The following is a 19,243-nucleotide window of genomic DNA, read 5'->3' on the forward strand; positions in this document are numbered from 1 at the left end:
TCAGACACTTGACTTGGATCAGACATCACAAATTTGATAAGAGAAGACACTACAGGCAAAAACATCATGTTTTCATGCACCGCAAATGTTTGAGATTTTGGGTTATTTGGTATTCATAACACATCTTCTTTCAGAAAAGATGGGAAAAAATTATTTACTTACTACTTTACTTTGTTTGAATTTGTCAAAAAATAGCATTAGATAATGCCTCACTTAAATATTTAAACAGAACATTTCTAAAAACGTGTAAAACAAAACATAATTGTCAACTTATACAATACCTGTAGTGTCTTGTAAAATGTATGGGATTTTACAATATATATCTTGTGTATGCTGTGGTAGCAATAGTTTTTTTCTCACCCTGAGCCAGACGTCTCCACTTTAGTAACAATTACATACACCAAACTACCCAGTCTCTTTCCTATCTATATTCTGAAGGGTTTTACATAGGGCTTTGTTCATACATCATTCACAGCCTGATTTATATTATATTCCTAAAACATGGTAAAAATAGATTATTTTTAATGGCTTTTGACAGTATTTTCTGATTTATGGAGTCATAAAAAGAGATAAAACTTTGACTCTAATATGTCAACAGAATGAAACAAAAATTTTGATTTATTCAATGTCACATTTCTGATCTGGAAATGTATAAATATGAATGCATATTTCATAAGATAGTGCCTCATTTGCATATTTAAACATACCATTTTAGAAAACTTGAACACAAAACACACAATATATTGTACATTTAAATGAATGCCTGGGTCATGAGATCAATTCTCTCTCACAATTTCTTGTGACTATTATATTTAAAATGTTTTGTGAGACTTGTGACAAGCTTCTTTGACCTGGCACAGGGTACCTATTCCCATATAACAGACCAAACAGAGAAACCAAATGCCTTCCAAATCTTGACTCTAGTGAACCTGCTTTACCCCTTGTGACAGAGGTGACACTGCACACTGTGAGGCAAGGCAAACCCAATAAATGCAGCATGCAACAGTGCAGGCAAGGGGTGGAGGTTGTTGAGGGGGGTCGTGGTAAACAGAGATGATGAATCATTCCTAGACCAACTTACTGAATGTCTTTGTCCCATACCCATCATCACCTATCCCCAGGATGTCCTATTGGCCGTCCAAAGAGAGCCAAACAGAAGAAAGAGAGGAAGGAGGACAGCCACAACATAAGCAAAAGGTTGGAGGCAGTGAAAGGAGGGAGCTGCAGACCCACAGATCTGTCTCTGTCCAGGCACTAAACAGCCAGCAGGGGATGCCAATGACAAGATGATGACGAGTAGGCTGGTTGAGACTGAGCCTAAATGATCTCTGAAGGGAAACTGGGTCGTACAATATCACCATATGGGGAGGTTTCACAACCAAATGAACAGCATTGACTTGGCCTCTCTCCTGCTGACTGATCAGCATCTGAGCCAGAATGTCTCTGAGTGTGATCCAACAGGAAGAGAAAGAAAACAAAGATGACAGGATATGCTCATGAGAGGGAACAGGAAAGGCTTTTGTCAAGTGTCAGCCCTAAATGTGTCTATTAGCCCTACATGTCTCCTACACTGACTACATGGAAGTACATGTGTGTTGGTGAGCCTACTTACGGTCAGAATCACTGCCATCCTGCTCACCCTCTTTGTTCTTGTAGAATGGGAATTTTCGTGTAAAGATGACATTCTTTTTACGTTTGTCATTGAATGACTGTGAAGGGAGAGAAAGCATGGGGCAAACAGGTACATCTGTCACATTCATGCAGACAAAACAACTGCTTGCAGAAAGTGGGATGTCAAGAAGTTCTTACAGTGAAAACAGAACAGACAAAAAACAACAAAGACAAACATGCTGGTTCCAGCTACTAAAACGTGAGGATTTTCTGCTTTAATTATTTTATATTATTGCAAAAAGTAATAACTTTAGGTTTCTTCACGATGTGAAGCGATGGTGATTATTACTATTTACTGAACAATTCATTGAAAAAAGATTATGATAAAACATTAATCCAAGGTGAAAATAATCGTTTGATGTATCCCAAAATAATTAGGTATAGGATATAACAGATTATAAGACGGATGGCTCGAATCAAGCAATCTGATTGGTTGTTAGCCATGGTATCATTCCCCTATATCAGGTCTATGACGTCCAATTCCTCAGCTTTCATCTTTGAATACAGTGTAGGGACTTAAGCATAAACTTGCAGAAGATTTCAACATGTTATAAAGTGATTGGGTAGCCTTATTTTTTTTACAACATATTTATAAACTGATTGTTTAGCTTTATTTTATTACAACATATTTATGGAGTGATTGGCCTGTGAATGTTCCCATTTGTCCAGGTCATCGTAATGCCCAAAGCAATTTCAGTCAAAAGCAACTGGACTTGGTTATTTGTATAAAGTGATTGGTCAGTCTTATTTCTAACAATGCTCTCTGTAAGTGGAAATGTCAATCAGCTGTGCCGGTGTATCCGAGACATGATGTTGACAGAATGCTATCTTTAGCTTAAGCTAACACTACATGACATAGTAGCCAAATCTTTCCACAGGAAGAAAAATCTGCAGGTATCTTAGTTATAACAGAATTGAGCTCTCAACGCAGTTTAGTTTTATTTTTAGTGGTCTTTATTCAGTTTGAGAAACTTCACGATGTCTACAAGCTAACGTTAGCTTAAGTTGACTAGTGACTCAATAGGCAGTAGCAAGGGTCTCTGTTGCTTTAATCTGTCCATAGAAATTTTTTCAGCAGATATCATAGCTACAACACAATTGAGCTAACAAAGCAATTTACTGTTTGGCATTTAGTGATGGGAAGTCTGGCTCATTTCAAAGTTTCGGCTCCTTTGGCTCGGCTCCTTTAGAAGAGCCGGCTCTTATGGCTCCTATATGGCTCCCATATGGCTCTTCATTTAGGGCACACTCACACTGTCCATCCGTACCGTGCCCCATGCTTTAGAGTACTAGTCCCCCCCTCCCTCTCCCCCCGCGGGCCAGGCCCGTTTGTACTCACACTACCTGGGCCTCGGCGGAACTCTTCTTGCTGCCTACACGTCATCACGCTCTAACACGTCACGCGCATTGACGTCATTGCGATGCGTCGCTTTGTTTACAAATCTTTCTATAGACCTCAGAGTTTTTTTTTCCGTTGTAGGTGCAACCGGCGCCCAAAGATGATTGTTCATTTTCTGGATTAACTCGAACTGTCAGTTTGATTACAGTAGGCCCACAGCCTGCTGGAACAAAGACCTCAAAAGTTTGGCTGCCATGCCCTCTCCCCCACAACAGGTCACACCCAGGTGTGAATTCTCCAAGGCACCCAAACTGTTCATTGGCTGAATTGACCACTGACAATGACATCATCCGGGCCTATATAAAGTGGAGCCCCCCATCTCTCGCTCTCTTTCTACTGAATCTTTCTACTGGATCTTTTCTACCGGATCATCCTCCTACTCTCCTCCATCTCTACGCGATCACTCAACTCCAGGAGACCAGCTTCCAGCTGTCCCCTCGGTCCTGGACCTGGCCTATGGCGTGGGATCACCACAAAGGTTAACCAACCGGTTATCCTCAACTGAGCCCAGCACAGAGCGATCCGAATCCTCTTTTGCCTAAGAGCCACAATCAGACAAGAACTACCACGGAGCTTCCTTTCTTCACCCAGCCACTGGCATCAAGCAACGCAACATCTCTCATCTCATGGACTGGTAACTAATCACCAACTGGGCATTACTACATGTTATAGGACTGTATGAACGGCTAGATACCATTGTAACTTTGTCATAAGAACTGAGAGATCAGGCTTCTTCTCTTTGTGTAACAAAGAGAATGTTCACACCTTCTCCGAGCCCCCACCTCTTCTCTTTGTCTCTCTCTCTCACACACACACACACACACACAAACATACGTTTGCTGTTAGCTTTAGTTAGTTTATTGTGGTATGTTTGTTGCATTTATTAACCTGTTAATAAATGTTTGTGTTTACCATATGTCTGATTATTTAATATTACACAAAGATGAATGAGCCAGCTTCAACTAATTAAACTATTATATTTATCGATGTTTAACCCTTAATTAGTAGTTTAATATATTTTTATGAGACTTTAATATTAGTTATCACTCCGTCTATGACGGTGGTGCCCCGAGGAACTCTGGTTTGACTAGAGTCATTTTTATTATTATCTTTGATAATTATTGGTGATAACTAATATTTCCTTGATTAACGGTAAGTTTATTGAGAATACTCAATCTCATAATCTGAACGTGAGTCAAGGCACTATATTTGATTGGTTCTCCGTGTGACGTTTTTAATAAATTGAAGTTATTAATTTTTAGTAATTTTCTTTATTAATTTTCCTTATCAAATATTTCATTTGATAGTCACTATTGATCCAATTAAACCTAAAGTACCTACATTGGTGCCCCGTGTGAGGGTTAGTTATGTTGGCTTGGCAATAATTCATAATTGTGTGATATTAATATTCGTCATATTTTTGGACATTTTACAATTTTTGTATTTTTCATCCAAAATTTTCCAAAGTCGTTCCATTGAACCCCACTTGTCTTCCACAGGAGTAGACATCCAGCTGTACTTACAAACAAGTACAAAGTGGTGTTATTTGATTAACTCCAAATTTAGCTAAAGCGATTTGAGAATATTGATAACCTCTGTAAGCCTGATAGTTACCCTTAAGATTTTGCTGTTGCTGCTAGCTATTGAAGTTTGGTTTTGCATTTGAATATCACATATTCAATGCAATTTAATGAGTCTTGTCATAAGTTGTTGCTAAATTAAGTGCTCCTTCCCCTTAACTCATAGCGTGCCCCCGGCCCTATGAACCCGAGAGTTTTAACTGTTGGAAGTGCCTTGCATTTCAACCTGAGTGGAGATAGATAGAGCCACAGTGTGCTTCCAGCCCCTGTGAAATAAAGTTACATGCCCAGCTGTTTCTTCCACGTGTCTCAGCTTGAGTAGTACTTTATAGATATTATTCCCTGACTGACTGCCCTGCATCTCAGTTAGTGTAAATTCTGGTCCCAGAACTACATGGTGCTGTAGTTGCCCCACCCCGCGCAGGAAGCAAGCTAGCCACAAAGTGTAGATCAGAGGAACTGTTGTTTTAGGCTAGTGTACTACCCAATTTACATCACAAGGTGTCTGCCCAGCAACACCAGAGCCAAAACAATTGCATTGTTGTACTAGACAACAAGTTTTAATCTCACCTTCCATTTTAACAAAATGGAGAACCCAAGTGTAGAAAATTTCATTTCTTCCCTAGCACAGGGCCTTAAACCTGGCTACCCTGAGTTCATTAACACATTGAACTTAAGTGAGTGCAGTAAAGAAATAGACTCCCTTCTCAGCGACACATCTAAAGGGTCAGTGTTGAGATGTTTGCTCCTGAACTTCAACCGGCAAATTAACATTGTCTGTCAGAGAAAAACAGCATTAGAAAAGTAGATAGAATCCCTTAAAGCTCAAAATGCTAATCTCATTAGTGAAGTTCAGATAGCAAATCACAAAGTCCTGCGTTATTTAGAAGATTTGCACTCAGCAGAGTCACAACTCTTCTCCCACAAAAAGGAATTGTTAGGGCTTAGATCAGAAACTCTTGCCCCACCAAAGTCATTCAGCCTTGCTGATTCTGGCTTTTCAAATTCAAATGTCTCACTCAATGAGAGATTAACGCCCTCTCCAGAGCAGACCAGGGAAGTTCAGTCCTGCTCTACCTCCTCACTGCATCACTTTGAGAGTGATGACAGAGCTAGCATAGTCTCGCCTTCACAAACGGTGACCTCACAATGTCCCCGTCTTGAAGAGCTTGAGCTTCTAGCTAAAGATATGGACGTGTTTGATCCAGACAACTGCGATCATAACATTGAGGACCATTTTAGGGAATTAGATCAAAATCTAATTGACCTGCCCAATGCAACACAGAGAGAGAAAGTTAAACTTGTGTGGAAAACCAGCTCAAAAGCTGTCCGCAAAGTTATACAGTCTCAACCTACCAGAGTCAGAAATGACTACAATGAGCTCCGTCATGCACTGACAGAAGAATTCTCTTCTACTGCAGACAAAATCGCTTCTTTGGTTGCAGCAAGTCAAATTAAACATTTCCGTCAAGAGAGTCCCAGAGACTACTTTAGGCGTTTGAGACACGTATACTTTCAAGGAAAGAATGCACCAGGCTTAGAAGAGAACCCAACCTTTAAGTCCCTGTACTTGCAGAATCTTCATCCTTGTATACGTACACACGTTATTCTTGAGACAAGAAAAGATAACCTCTCTCTTAACGAGGTTAGGAAAATAGCACAGGTGGCTTGGGAAACTGTTGTCAATTGCAAAGAAAGGGAAACAACATCTGCTTCCAGCAGCTCAAACACCGTGAGGTCACACAGACCTTCTGTCTCAGAACCCCATCCTCAGAACAGATCGAAAGGAGGGGACAAAACACAGCATAGGGACGCAGAGCGTAAACGCCATGTCCACCAGCTGCCACGGGATAGTCATGCCCAGAGCAGGAGCTGTAGAAGGCCATATTCTGAGATCCTGGCCCAGCATAATGACCTGCCAAACCACTGCTCAGATGATGACCACAGCATCTCTGACCGCAGCTCAGAATCCGACAGTGACAGTGCCTCTGAGTGTCTTTCTGTACACGGCTACAGGCAGCGTTACAGCCCTGAGCCACGAGTGAAGACGAACTTCAAACAACAGAGCTCCAGAGTCCGCTCCTCTCGGTTTTGTAGGTAACAGTCCATCTGCACTGATAGTAAGATTAATGCAAGCTCAGTAGCCTTACTTTTCTTACAGTTAAATTGGTAAACTTTGATTTGTTAGCAGCCGCAGCAAACTCAATAAGACCCAAATTGTAATTGGACTTAACACCTTGTACAAACTTTGCAAATACTTTTGGATCAACTCCTTGTATTTTGTAATAAGCTCACTGGTAAACACTAGTTTAGGACACATCTTGGATTGACACACCAATCATACAACTGTCCTCATGCAACTGACAGCTGCATCTCATCTGTATCTCACCCCAAGTCATTTACATAACTAACACTTCTGTTCTCACTAACCTGAAGAGTAGCTGAGAAACAATGTTTATTATGTATTTCGTATAGTGCCATTGTCATGTTTAGATTTTGTTTTGTAGCTTTTGTTCTTGCCTAGTCGAGATATTAGTAGTGTTTAGCCAATTCCCAGTTGGTGAAATAACTGCCCAAAACGTTGCAAACACTAAATGAACTGACAAATGAACTCTGTACATCTATGGACTGTGAAAGATGCCCTTAAAACCGCACATCGGGTGCAGTCTCAAGGACATCGGGGGGATATGTAGGTGCAACCGGCGCCCAAAGATGATTGTTCATTTTCTGGATTAACTCGAACTGTCAGTTTGATTACAGTAGGCCCACAGCCTGCTGGAACAAAGACCTCAAAAGTTTGGCTGCCATGCCCTCTCCCCCACAACAGGTCACACCCAGGTGTGAATTCTCCAAGGCACCCAAACTGTTCATTGGCTGAATTGACCACTGACAATGACATCATCCGGGCCTATATAAAGTGGAGCCCCCCATCTCTCGCTCTCTTTCTACTGAATCTTTCTACTGGATCTTTTCTACCGGATCATCCTCCTACTCTCCTCCATCTCTACGCGATCACTCAACTCCAGGAGACCAGCTTCCAGCTGTCCCCTCGGCCCTGGACCTGGCCTATGGCGTGGGATCACCACAAAGGTTAACCAACCGGTTATCCTCAACTGAGCCCAGCACAGAGCGATCCGAATCCTCTTTTGCCTAAGAGCCACAATCAGACAAGAACTACCACGGAGCTTCCTTTCTTCACCCAGCCACTGGCATCAAGCGACGCAACATCTCCCATCTCATGGACTGGTAACTAATCACCAACTGGGCATTACTACATGTTATAGGACTGTATGAACGGCTAGATACCATTGTAACTTTGTCATAAGAACTGAGAGATCAGGCTTCTTCTCTTTGTGTAACAAAGAGAATGTTCACACCTTCTCCGAGCCCCCACCTCTTCTCTTTGTCTCTCTCTCTCACACACACACACACACACACACACATACGTTTGCTGTTAGCTTTAGTTAGTTTATTGTGGTATGTTTGTTGCATTTATTAACCTGTTAATAAATGTTTGTGTTTACCATATGTCTGATTATTTAATATTACACAAAGATGAATGAGCCAGCTTCTACTAAGAAAAGAACTTCTTAAATCCTTCAACTAATTAAACTATTATATTTATCGGTGTTTAACCCTTAATTAGTAGTTTAATATATTTTTATGAGACTTTAATATTAGTTATCACTCCGTCTATGACGGTGGTGCCCCGAGGAACTCTGGTTTGACTAGAGTCATTTTTATTATTATCTTTGATAATTATTGGTGATAACTAAATAAATATTTCCTTGATTAACGGTAAGTTTATTGAGAATACTCAATCTCATAATCTGAACGTGAGTCAAGGCACTATATTTGATTGGTTCTCCGTGTGACGTTTTTAATAAATTGAAGTTATTAATTTTTAGTAATTTTTCTTTATTAATTTTCCTTATCAAATATTTCATTTGATAGTCACTATTGATCCAATTAAACCCAAAGTACCTACACCGTCTTGTCCAACTGTTTTTGAATATTTTCATCTGACCAAATCTGCAGTAAACACTCCACCTCCGCATCACACCAACGTGAACCTTTCGCCACCATTGTTTTAAATGTCCGCGCATGGTCCCTCCTTCATTTTTCAATGTCCGAACAGGCGCGCATAAAATAACGTCAGAACCGCTGTAGGCCTCGTGCTCGTACACGTCCGCAATTTTGAATTCAGTGTTTCCATAACAGCCTTATTTTTATGAATCTTTAACATAACAAAAAAATACACGGTTACTATTGTTTAAGATTTTAATCAAACCTTCTGTGAAGAAGGCAACAAGAAGGGCGAGTCTTCTAAGGTTGGCGGCTATTGAGATTGAGCAGACGCGTGACACTGAGCTGAAAAAATTAGTGAAGCTGGTAGACGGCGTTGACACATACAAGCTGGCTGACAAGTTTTGCAGCTTGTAATGCTTATTAATGTCAAGTTGTAATTTGATCTTAGCCTAGTGGGAGTCTGTTGTGGACGTTTCTTTTCGTGCTGTTTTTATCAATGCCACTTCCACCGGGACACTCTGCCTATGTTTACTCTGGAGAACAGCTGATCGCGCTAATGCCAGCTGGCATAGCGGCCAGACCAGCAACGTCAGGGCTATAGAGTAGGGCCGAGAAGGGACGGGCTTATGGAGAGGAGAAGATTTAAGCCGTGTCTCCCCTCTGTTGTTAAGGGAAATGTAAGGCCTCTCTACAACAAAATGGATGTACTGACAGCGCTAATGCAGAGCCACCCAGAGTACCGTGAGTGCAGTCTGATGTGTTTCAGGGAGACATGGCTGCACAGGGACATTACGGACCAGATAATGTCTCTCCATGGATCGGTTCCACACCATTCGGGCTGACCGGGACTGCACCAAGAGTGGTAAGTGGAAAGGAGGGGGGCTTGCCATCCTGGTCATATCACCATTAAAGAACAGCTCTGTAGCCCGGATGTTGAACTGCTAGCCGTTAGACCCTGTCCATACATGCATGTTGTTCTGTACATCCCTGCCTCTGTAAACCTGACATCTGCCTGCAGCATCGTACACACCAGCATCTCCAGACTCCAGACTCAACAACCCAGTGCCCTCATCATCATGTCGGGAGACTTTTTACCACGTCACCGACAGTACGTGAGCTGTCCTACCAGAGAGGAGAGGACTCTGGACCTGATGTATGCTAACATTAACGATGCATAAATTTTCTCTTCTCTTCCCCCTCTGGGCATGTCAGATCATAACCTCGTTCACCTCAAACCCTGCTATGTGCCTCTGGTGAAGAGGAAGCCTACGACTACAAGGACTATGAGGAGGTGGTCTGAGGAGGCTTATGACACACTGCAGGGCTGCTTTGAAGTGACTGACTGGCCTGCACTTTGTGAGCCACACGGGAAGGACATCGATGGGCTCACTGAGTGCTTCACGGACTACATCACTTTTTGCATAGACTGCAGTGTCCCAGCTCGGACTGTAACCTGCTACGCTAATAACAAATCTTGGATCAAAAAGGACATTAAGGCCATCCTGAATGAAAAGAAGAGAGCATTCAGAGATGGCAGACGGGATGAGGTGAGGGGAGTGCAGGGGATACTCAAATTTAAAATCAGGGAGGCTAAAGACAATTATAGGAGAAACCCGGAGAACAAACTCCAGCGAAACAACATGAGGGATGTGTGGAGTGGCATGAGAACCATCACCGGGTTCCAGAAGACTGGTAGAACAGGGTTGGAGGACCGTGTGCACCAGGCCAACAAACTGAACCTATTTTTCAATAGGTTTGATATTGTAGCCCATCCCCCACATGACTCTGCTGCTGGCGGTCCTTCAACTCCTGCCACTTTACCTTCCCCTACTCCTCCTCCTTACAGACCCCTTGTCTGCCCCTTACCACCTCACCTCACACCTACCTATTCCACCCCTCCCCCCTGCTCTACATCATGTCCTCCACAACCTGATGACCTCAGTCCTCCCCCAACGGACACCTCTACAGTGTCCTTTACGCCTGACCTAGTGAGAAGACAGTTGGAGAGACTCAACTGGCAAAGCTGCAGGCCCCGATAGTGTTTTTCGCAGGGTGCTTAAAGCCTGTGCCCCCCAGCTGTGTGGAGTACTGAGTCAGGTCTTCAGCCTGAGCCTGTACCTCCAGAGGGTCCCTGTGCTGTGGAAGACGTCCTGCCTTGTGCCTGTGCCGAAGACGCCGCGTCCCAGTGGCCCTCAGGACTACAGACCGGTGGCACTGATGTCCCACATCATGAAGACCATGGAGAGACTTGTCCTGGAGCAGCTAAGGCCTATGGTCAGGCCCTTCACGGATCCACTACAGTTCGCTTACCAACTCCGCCTGGGAGTTGAGGACTGCATCACCTACCTGCTGAACAGAGTCTACAGTCATCTGGACAAGCCTGCGAGCACTGTGAGAGTCATGTTCTTTGACTTCTCCAGTGCATTCAACACCATCAGTCCGGCTCTACTGGGTGAAAAGATGGCTGCGATGCAGGTGGAGGCCCCCATCGTGTCCTGGATTGTGGATTACCTGATGGGCAGACCACAGTATGTACGCCTACAGAACTCTGTGTCTGAAAGGGTGGTCAGCAACACTGGGGCCCCACAGGGGGCTGTCCTCTCTCCCTTTCTCTTCACCCTCTTCACCTCAGACTTAAACTATTGCACTGAGTCCTGCCACCTTCAGACATTTTCTGATGACTCAGCAATAGTTGGCTGCATTGAAAAGGGGGATGCAAGTGAACACAGAAAGTTGTGGGCAACTTTGTCACTTGGAGTGAGCTGAATCATCTGCAGCTCAACGTGACTAAAACAAAGGAGCTCGTAGTGGATCTGAGGAGGGTAAAAACACCTGTGACCCCTGTCTCCATCCAGGGACACTGTAGAGGAGTATAAGTACCTGGGGGTGTACTTCAATAATAAGTTGAACTGGACGAGAAATGCAGAGGCTGTCTACAAAAAGGGCCAAAGTCGACTCTTTTCCCTGAGGAGGAGGAGTCTGTTGTGGCATCTTCTTTGCTGTCACATCCTGGGGATGTGGGCTGAAGACACCTACAGACTGAAAAAGACTGATCAAGAGGGCCTTGCTATATTAAATTTAATATTTTATATATATATAAATATATATATATATAACACGAAACACATAAAACCAGAATATGGAAACATCCAATTTTTCTGTAGGCTATATACTGTTTTTATTTGGGAGACTGCAACAAACGTTTGTTTACTAAAACACTTTGGAAACCAGCTGCGCACAATGGTGCAGGATGGTTAAGCAGTACACACACTATCTCGCTCGTTGTCTGTGGAGTGAAACGCTACACAGAAGGTTTAGACGCAGCTCAGAGAAAGTTCAGAACGACTTATATGCAATGTATATTGTGGAAAACGTGTTGCTTCTGCTTCTTCTTGTAATTTAACGTTAGCAGGTATGTTGTCATGCTGAAAGTGCATTTTTTTTCAGAGACAGTATATTTTTCTTTCTGGTACGGAAAGAAATCTTTTAGTGGTACGCCGTACTGGCAAGTACCGGCTTACTTTCACCCCTGGGTGTGAGACAGAGCTAGATGTAAATGTTTTTTTTTATTTGTTTTTTTTTAAAGCCATTAACATTGTGAATGCAAGGTGAATGAGTCCTGCCTCTACCAACAAAAACAAAGAACGCGTTTGACGGGACACTGCCAAGATGGCGAATACAACGATTTCGGGGACGGGGCGCTGTGTCTTGTCGACACACTCTCATTCTCAAAAGAGGCAGCAACTAGTTTGCTAATCTGGCAGGGAGTTGGACTCGGTGCAGTCCTGAATCCGACCCCCCAGTGCTGGGGTTTAAGCTGACTGGGGGTGTGCGGACTGCTGGCCCCTGAAGAGTGTGTGTAGCAGAGGCACAGCATGTGTGGACTCTGTGTTGTGGTGCTACAAAAAACCCTTTTACCCCAGTGCTGATAAAAAATAATGCCAGATCCATGCAGTTTAGCTAAATCCCAGCTAGCTAAACCTAAGCTGACCTCAGCTCAGCTACGCATTATGAATCTGCCATCAGTTAGCAACATGATACCGGTCTTTTCTGTTCAGTCTCACTGTTTTGGCTGGTACTCGCACGTGGCTATGGAGTGTGCAAACATGCAGGAAAGAGCAACAGGATGCTGACTGCAGTTCATTAATGGCCACTGGTGTTTCTGATAAGAGTTTTCTGAAAGTTACACAGAGAAGCTTTAATCTACCTAAGGTTGCTGACCCCACAGAATTGTCTTCATTGAGCCTTTTATTCAGCCAACATGATGAGCTGATTGATGGCATTCATAATTGGTACAGAAACTTTATAGAATCTGTTAAAAAAAATGAATATAAATATGAAATCTTCATAGAGCCCTGGTGGAAAAACACTGTAGGTCCCAAAACTTCTTGATGTGCCACAGTTTCATCAGAGGCAGTAAAAGCAAGGAGAGAAAATAGTTACAGAGAACATGCTATGAGAGAAGTAACAGAACTGGGTTTAGTTAAGAAAACATTGTAACAAGCCCACAAAAAACACATGCAGTGATGGAAAGGGAACATGGAACTCAATGTAACTTTAAATGTCTACACAGCATTTGAAGGCTAAATACTGATGCTGATGTCTAATTTTTGCACAGCTACAGTTGGAGTGGAGTCATGTTCGAGTGTAGTAGTGGCACAAACTTAATTTCCTCCTAAAGTCTGTGTTTGTTACTTACTCAAATCTTGTTTGTACAGTAGATGTGCACATGCTATGGTGGTTTTAGCTTTAAAGTTGGTAGACTATATGGAATTTCTAATATAGTTGTAATGAAATACATTTGAAAAGTGAATATAGTAACTTATAACATTTACTGGGGCAGGAAGAGAAAGGGTCATATACAAAAGACACTGACTCATTTACCTGTCATAATAAGAATAAGAATCATTTAACACTAGAAAGAGGACACTGTGGATTAATTTGTGACAAAATATGTTTGTTTTTCTGATGGAGGTGTAAATAAAGAAACACACACAATGAACTGGCTGATGTGTTCTACTGAATCAATGGAATCAATCAAACTTCTCAGATTACATTATGATGGACATCAAACTGCAGTGAGATTAAAAAAAAATAAAAAAATCTGACAAATGATGACACAGCTACATCTGGAGACACATGAAGCAATACAGTCACTGGGGAGATCTCAAGATGAAGTTATATGTGAGCAGCACTATGAATCATCACATCAATGTGTGAATACAATTGGCCACTTTGCAGCTCTCATAAAGGTACTTACCCCTTTTGAATCAAATGACCCTGTCTTGGCATTGAATTTCACAGTCTTTAGACGTGCTCGCTCTTTCCTTTCCACCCTGCGGAGCAAAACGCCATGTCAGTCATTAATCAGACACACTAGTCGAGTCATTTTAAGCCAAAGTAGGGGTCAACCTTAAACAAATTGCAACAGAAGCAAGTAAGGGAAAAAGCTCTGAAAAATTCCAATAGGAGAAAGTTTCTAAAAAGACCCAAATATTCCTCATGCATTCACCTATTCACTATTTTTCTCATGTGAATAGGGAAAAAATGTTTTACACGTATCACATGGGCAAATGGGGCACAATCTAATTACATATGTGCTCATTTTCATAAATACCACAACAGATCTAAACATTGGGTATATCCAGGTGAAAATGTTGAATCTTGAATCTTGTTGGCATATAAAAGTAAAAGACTTAATGTTCAGGTCTGAATGGAACCCATTTAGTCTACCCATGAGCATTAATAATAACATTTATATAAAGTGGAGAAAAAGAAGTCTCTTCTAAAAAGAAATGTCACCCTGAGTCTTGTTTACAGTATGCCAAAAACCATACTGAAGTTTCTGATGCCATTTGGCAAAAGGTTATATGGTCAGATGAGACCAAAATCGAACATTTTGGGCTGAACTCTAAGCTCTATGTTTGGTGGAAACCAAACACAGGTGTCTAGGTGTACAAAGCTGGTAGAGACAAATCCAAACAGACTGATGGCTGCAATTAAAGCAAAAGGTGCCTCCACAAAGAATTACATCTGGGGACTTGTTGTTCATTTTTTATTCATTTTCAGAATTTTGGAAAAAAAGAAAATTTACTTTAATGTTGTAAAGCAAAATGTGTAAATCACGCTGGCATTTAAAAAAAAATGTATTACCATTTCAGGCTGTAAAACAAAAAAAAGTGACTATTTCAAAAGGGTATCAGAACTTTCTATAGGCATGTGATGTGGTGTGGTGTGTGGAATCAGACTGCTTATTGATTTAATTCACTGGCTCGCAGGAAGCAATATACAGTACAAACGCATTTCCTCTTATATTTGTTTGTATCCACATTTTGTTCTTATTTTGTTCTTACCAATTGGTTTTTGGCATGGAACAGTGTTTTCTCATTTCTGTAGGACATTTTCTTGGTGGTTGAGACACTGACAAAGATAAGAAAAAACATCCACTAACTGTTTGTCCAACGCAAGGAAAAAGGTATATAAGGTAAAGCTGTATAAATGTGTGGGACCCCTGCCGGGTCCCAAACGTGGGATCAGGCAGGACTGTCCGCTCTCACCCTTGTTGTTCAACATAGCCATTGAGCCATTAGCCATTTGGCTTAGAAACCAGAATGAGTTTGAAGGCATCACTAGTTTTGGTCTAGTCCACAAATTTTCCTTATATGCCGATGACCTTCTATTATTTATTTCAAACCCCACATCCTCCCTCCCCCCAGTTTTATGAATTCTGGATCAGTTTGGGCACCTATCGGGGTATAAGTTGAATATTCAGAAAAGTTAGTTATTTTATGTCCAGTTCAGGAAGCAGTACGGCTTGCAAAGGACTTTGACCCTTTCCTCAGTTTTGAATAATTATGCATTTCTCCCTTCCTGCACCGATCCTACGTTTCGCATATGGGCCTCAAAACGCTTAATGACCTGTATGACGAAGGTGTTTTTGCATCCTTTGCATCTATGTCAGACAAATAAAGCCTGCCTAATAGCTACTTTTTTCGGTACCTTCAAATGAGCCATTTTATCCAAAATTTTTGACAGCATTCCATCAAACTTGGGACCCACTACTGGCTTTTATTAGTAACAGTCTCACTGTTACCCCTGATGAAGCTGAGGACACTTCCCAGTGCTTGGAAGGAGAGACCCCCCCCTTTTTTTCTTTAATTACTTTATTCACTTTTACTATTATTTACAGTTTTTTACTCCATTTTGTCTCATTGTACCTTAATTATTTACTTGTTATATGTCAGTTAATTACCAAGTTATTTACTGTGACTACGTCTGACATGGGTTGTTGGGAGGGATAGTGGGAATCATGTTTTTTTTTTTTTGTTTTGCCTGTTTGCAAAACGTCAATAAAGAAATTTGAAAAAAAAGTGTTTCCAGACACAACTGGACGAGGTCTAAGGTAATCACTCCATCCAGCCTGTTTTATTGCTCAGGACCTCAGACCTGTCATTGGAGTCAAAGTCATGTTTTTGGTTTGTTTGTTCACACAGTAGGAAGAGTCTTTTTTGTCTACCTGTGTCTATTGGAAAAGTAATAAACACAATGACGTTATTCTGAATGAGACATTTATCTTCCATTTTCTTCCCATGCCATGATGTAAAGGAACAAAAATACTTGGTATCCCCTGGTCTTTTATTAAATACTGTATTTCCATTTGAAGGTGAACCGCAGTGACACTTTTATAGAATTATTTGTTTAAATTTATTATGGAAAATGAATGTCCTCATTGAACTTATGTTAAGAACTGTATCAGGGGGTCCCAGCCTGGTCAGATGCGTACATGAACTGATGAAGCCTCTTGGATGAGAGGTGAAACGTCTTCCTAGACAAACAACCAGTCCAGTTGTGTTTGACTGAAATTGCTTTGAGGATAACGATGACCTGGACGAATGAGAACATTCACAGGCCTGTATCAGATCATTATTAAAATGTATCATTCCCTGAATGTTATCTTTGTTTTATCTAGAGATACACATCGGATCGTCTTATAAGTGAGAGATGAACACCCATAACTATTATATTTATATATTAGATTATGATATATATTAAAAATAAATGTTGATGAATCATTTTCATGTAACATCTGTACTTACACCCTGGAAAAACATGTTTACTTTGTTAAACTTCATTTGATTTATATATTATAACTTCATCTTCCTCTTACATCTTGTTTTGGTGACATCTCTCCAGTTCCTGCTCACGTGTCATGTGGGGGAGTGTTTGCAAACAGCGCAACACCAGTGGGGTGTACTACGAAGCTGGATTAGTGGGTTAGTGAGGTATGTTACGCTCAAAGCCTGGGTCAGCAGTGAAACGAAAGCCGCTCTCTTTTAGCATCACTGTATCACCATGGTAACTCAGGATTTCAACCAAACCTGGTCTGGAGGAAGTTTTCAGCTAAGTCTTAGAACTAAGACCTAGACTTTCAGGTTAGATCGGCTCCTTAAAGCTCAGAGCAGCTTCCTGGACTTCCTTTATGAGAGACACAGGTTCTCATCAGAGGGTCTTCACTGTTTGATCGTCCCTGTTGGACCTTACTGTATGTCGGAAATGTTACACAAAGAAGCTGTGCGCTCAGTGTTGAGCAGTGTGTCTGTTTCACTGTGATTCTTTGTCACAGGAACATATTTGCATGCAGTTGGTGATGCCGAAAATCAGAGCAAAAATAAAGCAGAAACCCTGGCTTGACAAATTAACTCTAAAGTGAGCTTTGTGGGTACGTTTAACTCTGATTGAGAGTTTGTATTTGTCGATCCAGGTTATCCAAAGAAACCCTGGGGATGTTCAGTGCACGTCGTAGTACACCCCTCTGCCTTTATATAGTGTTTAGGAGGCGTTACCATATATCATATATACGCTTGGTGCATTTGGAGTTAACTTTTTTTCAAAGAGACATTTAAGAGAATGTTGCTGCATAAGGACCAATGTGTGTCAGGATATCCTGATGAAGGCAAGTGTGCTGATATGCATGCATTGGTCTATTCTTATGATGGACCAGGACATATTTAGTGATGGCTTTTTACTTTGAACCATCCACTTGAGTTTCTGGAATTGTGACTCCTATTGCCATTCTTTTTCTTCACAGAAGAATATCAATAAGTTGTTGTCTGTGTTTCAAAAGATGTTCCCTCCATTTCAATCACTGACTAACGATTGTTCCTCTTTTAGGAAATCGATATTATTATTATATCAATATTATCATTGACAGTCTTCTGGAATTTACTCAACCACAGAAAGATTTCTAACAATGCTTACCGTCTCTTGCTGGGGATGACACCCATTTCCTCGCTGTCCCCATGTGGGGTGACACGGCGGGCCTGCCACCACTCATCATCGGAGGCATTGATGACGTGAAGGATGTCTCCGTACCTGAAGCTGAGCCCTTGGCTGGGGAGGCCGCTGTCCTTTGACTTCTCATAGTCAAACAGTGCCCTGTTCAGTGGAAGATATCAGGATCAGTGTTGTAAATGCACTGAATTCCTCCATGTGAGCTCTTTTCTAATTGGGTGGGGAGACAGCAGAAGCACAGCTTTACAAGGTCAGAGAGACCAGTGAGTGTTGGTCCATGGGGGTTGCTATAATAAGAAATATCCCTCAGTTTCAGTTACAGATCTCAAACCTGGTGTTAACATGTATGTGTGCGTACAATGGTTACATTAATTCAGTCCACCCCGTGTCACATCTTCTCAGTCAAATGTATGAACAGACAGGATTCATATCATTTGACCATGCTGCTTGGATGAATCAGTGCAGACATCACATGGAAGAAATTTGGGGCATGGAATGGACAGCTTTTTTCAGAATTCAGCTTCAATGTCTATAACTAGGGTGAAATCCTAACAAGACCAACCTCACATAGAGCGATCTCTTTTGATTGGTTCGCAGGGATCCAGAACCAGAGCTCATGCTGTGGTTCATCATCTGTTCCCGTAGGTCATGAATTTTGGCTTCAAAACGCCCATATTCTGCAAAACAAGATGAGAGAAAAGTGATTTATTTGAATATCACAACAGTAAAATGTGTTGTGCTCAAGGGAAATTTGCACTCCAAATGTTAGAATGTATATCATTTTTATTGTGTGTTAAACACCCCTATTTACGTACATGGATTCATACAGTAGATATACTGCAAATCTATAGTGACACACACTTCAAATTTTATGTTCTAACTTTGTGACATGCCATATGCTACCAACATGTCAGTAATACTCAGTTAAAGATTCCAGCCTATATTTCTGTTTCAGGTGGTCTAAAGAGGACCACATCAAGATTCAGGCTACCACAGATTGTCATGGCCAAATTTTCAAAACATCTTTAATGACTTTAAGGAACCATAATAATATTTCCATGACCATTCACAACATATAACACTAACAGAGCTGTAGTATACTGTCCTCCAAATGTTAATTTGTTTAAATATTAAACAGCAGCCTTTTTCACTCCCTAATAGTTTATTTTGTTCATATTCCCTTCAAATTCTTCAAACCACAGTCAATACATTATATATATTTTTTAAAAGAAGCTTCATTACACTTGGAGCAGTCTGGCCCTGGCTTTCAAAG

The 19,243-nt window shown here is 41.4% G+C and overlaps 1 protein-coding gene across 4 annotated transcripts in view; it reads right to left on the reverse strand.

The window, feature by feature from the left end:
* dlg2 (discs, large homolog 2) overlaps positions 1 to 19,243 on the reverse strand; it is a gene marked incomplete at its 5' end in the record, with an annotated part of 390,565 nt that overhangs the window by 11,122 nt on the left and 360,200 nt on the right. For 2 of the 4 annotated variants that reach the window (XM_083926483.1, XM_083926482.1), the window contains 4 exons: positions 1,613 to 1,709; positions 13,940 to 14,015; positions 17,938 to 18,114; positions 18,533 to 18,647. In XM_083926483.1, the coding sequence (XP_083782609.1) occupies positions 1,613 to 1,709; positions 13,940 to 14,015; positions 17,938 to 18,114; positions 18,533 to 18,647 (465 nt within the window). Of the gene's footprint in view, positions 1 to 1,081; positions 1,128 to 1,612; positions 1,710 to 13,939; positions 14,016 to 17,937; positions 18,115 to 18,532; positions 18,648 to 19,243 lie in introns of all 4 variants that reach the window. The other 2 variants (XM_083926484.1, XM_083926485.1) reach the window with 1 other exon arrangement.

The sequence above is a fragment of the Echiichthys vipera genome, assembly GCF_963691815.1.
Source record: "Echiichthys vipera genome assembly, chromosome: 14".
NCBI classification, from domain to species: Eukaryota; Metazoa; Chordata; class Actinopteri; order Perciformes; family Trachinidae; genus Echiichthys; species Echiichthys vipera.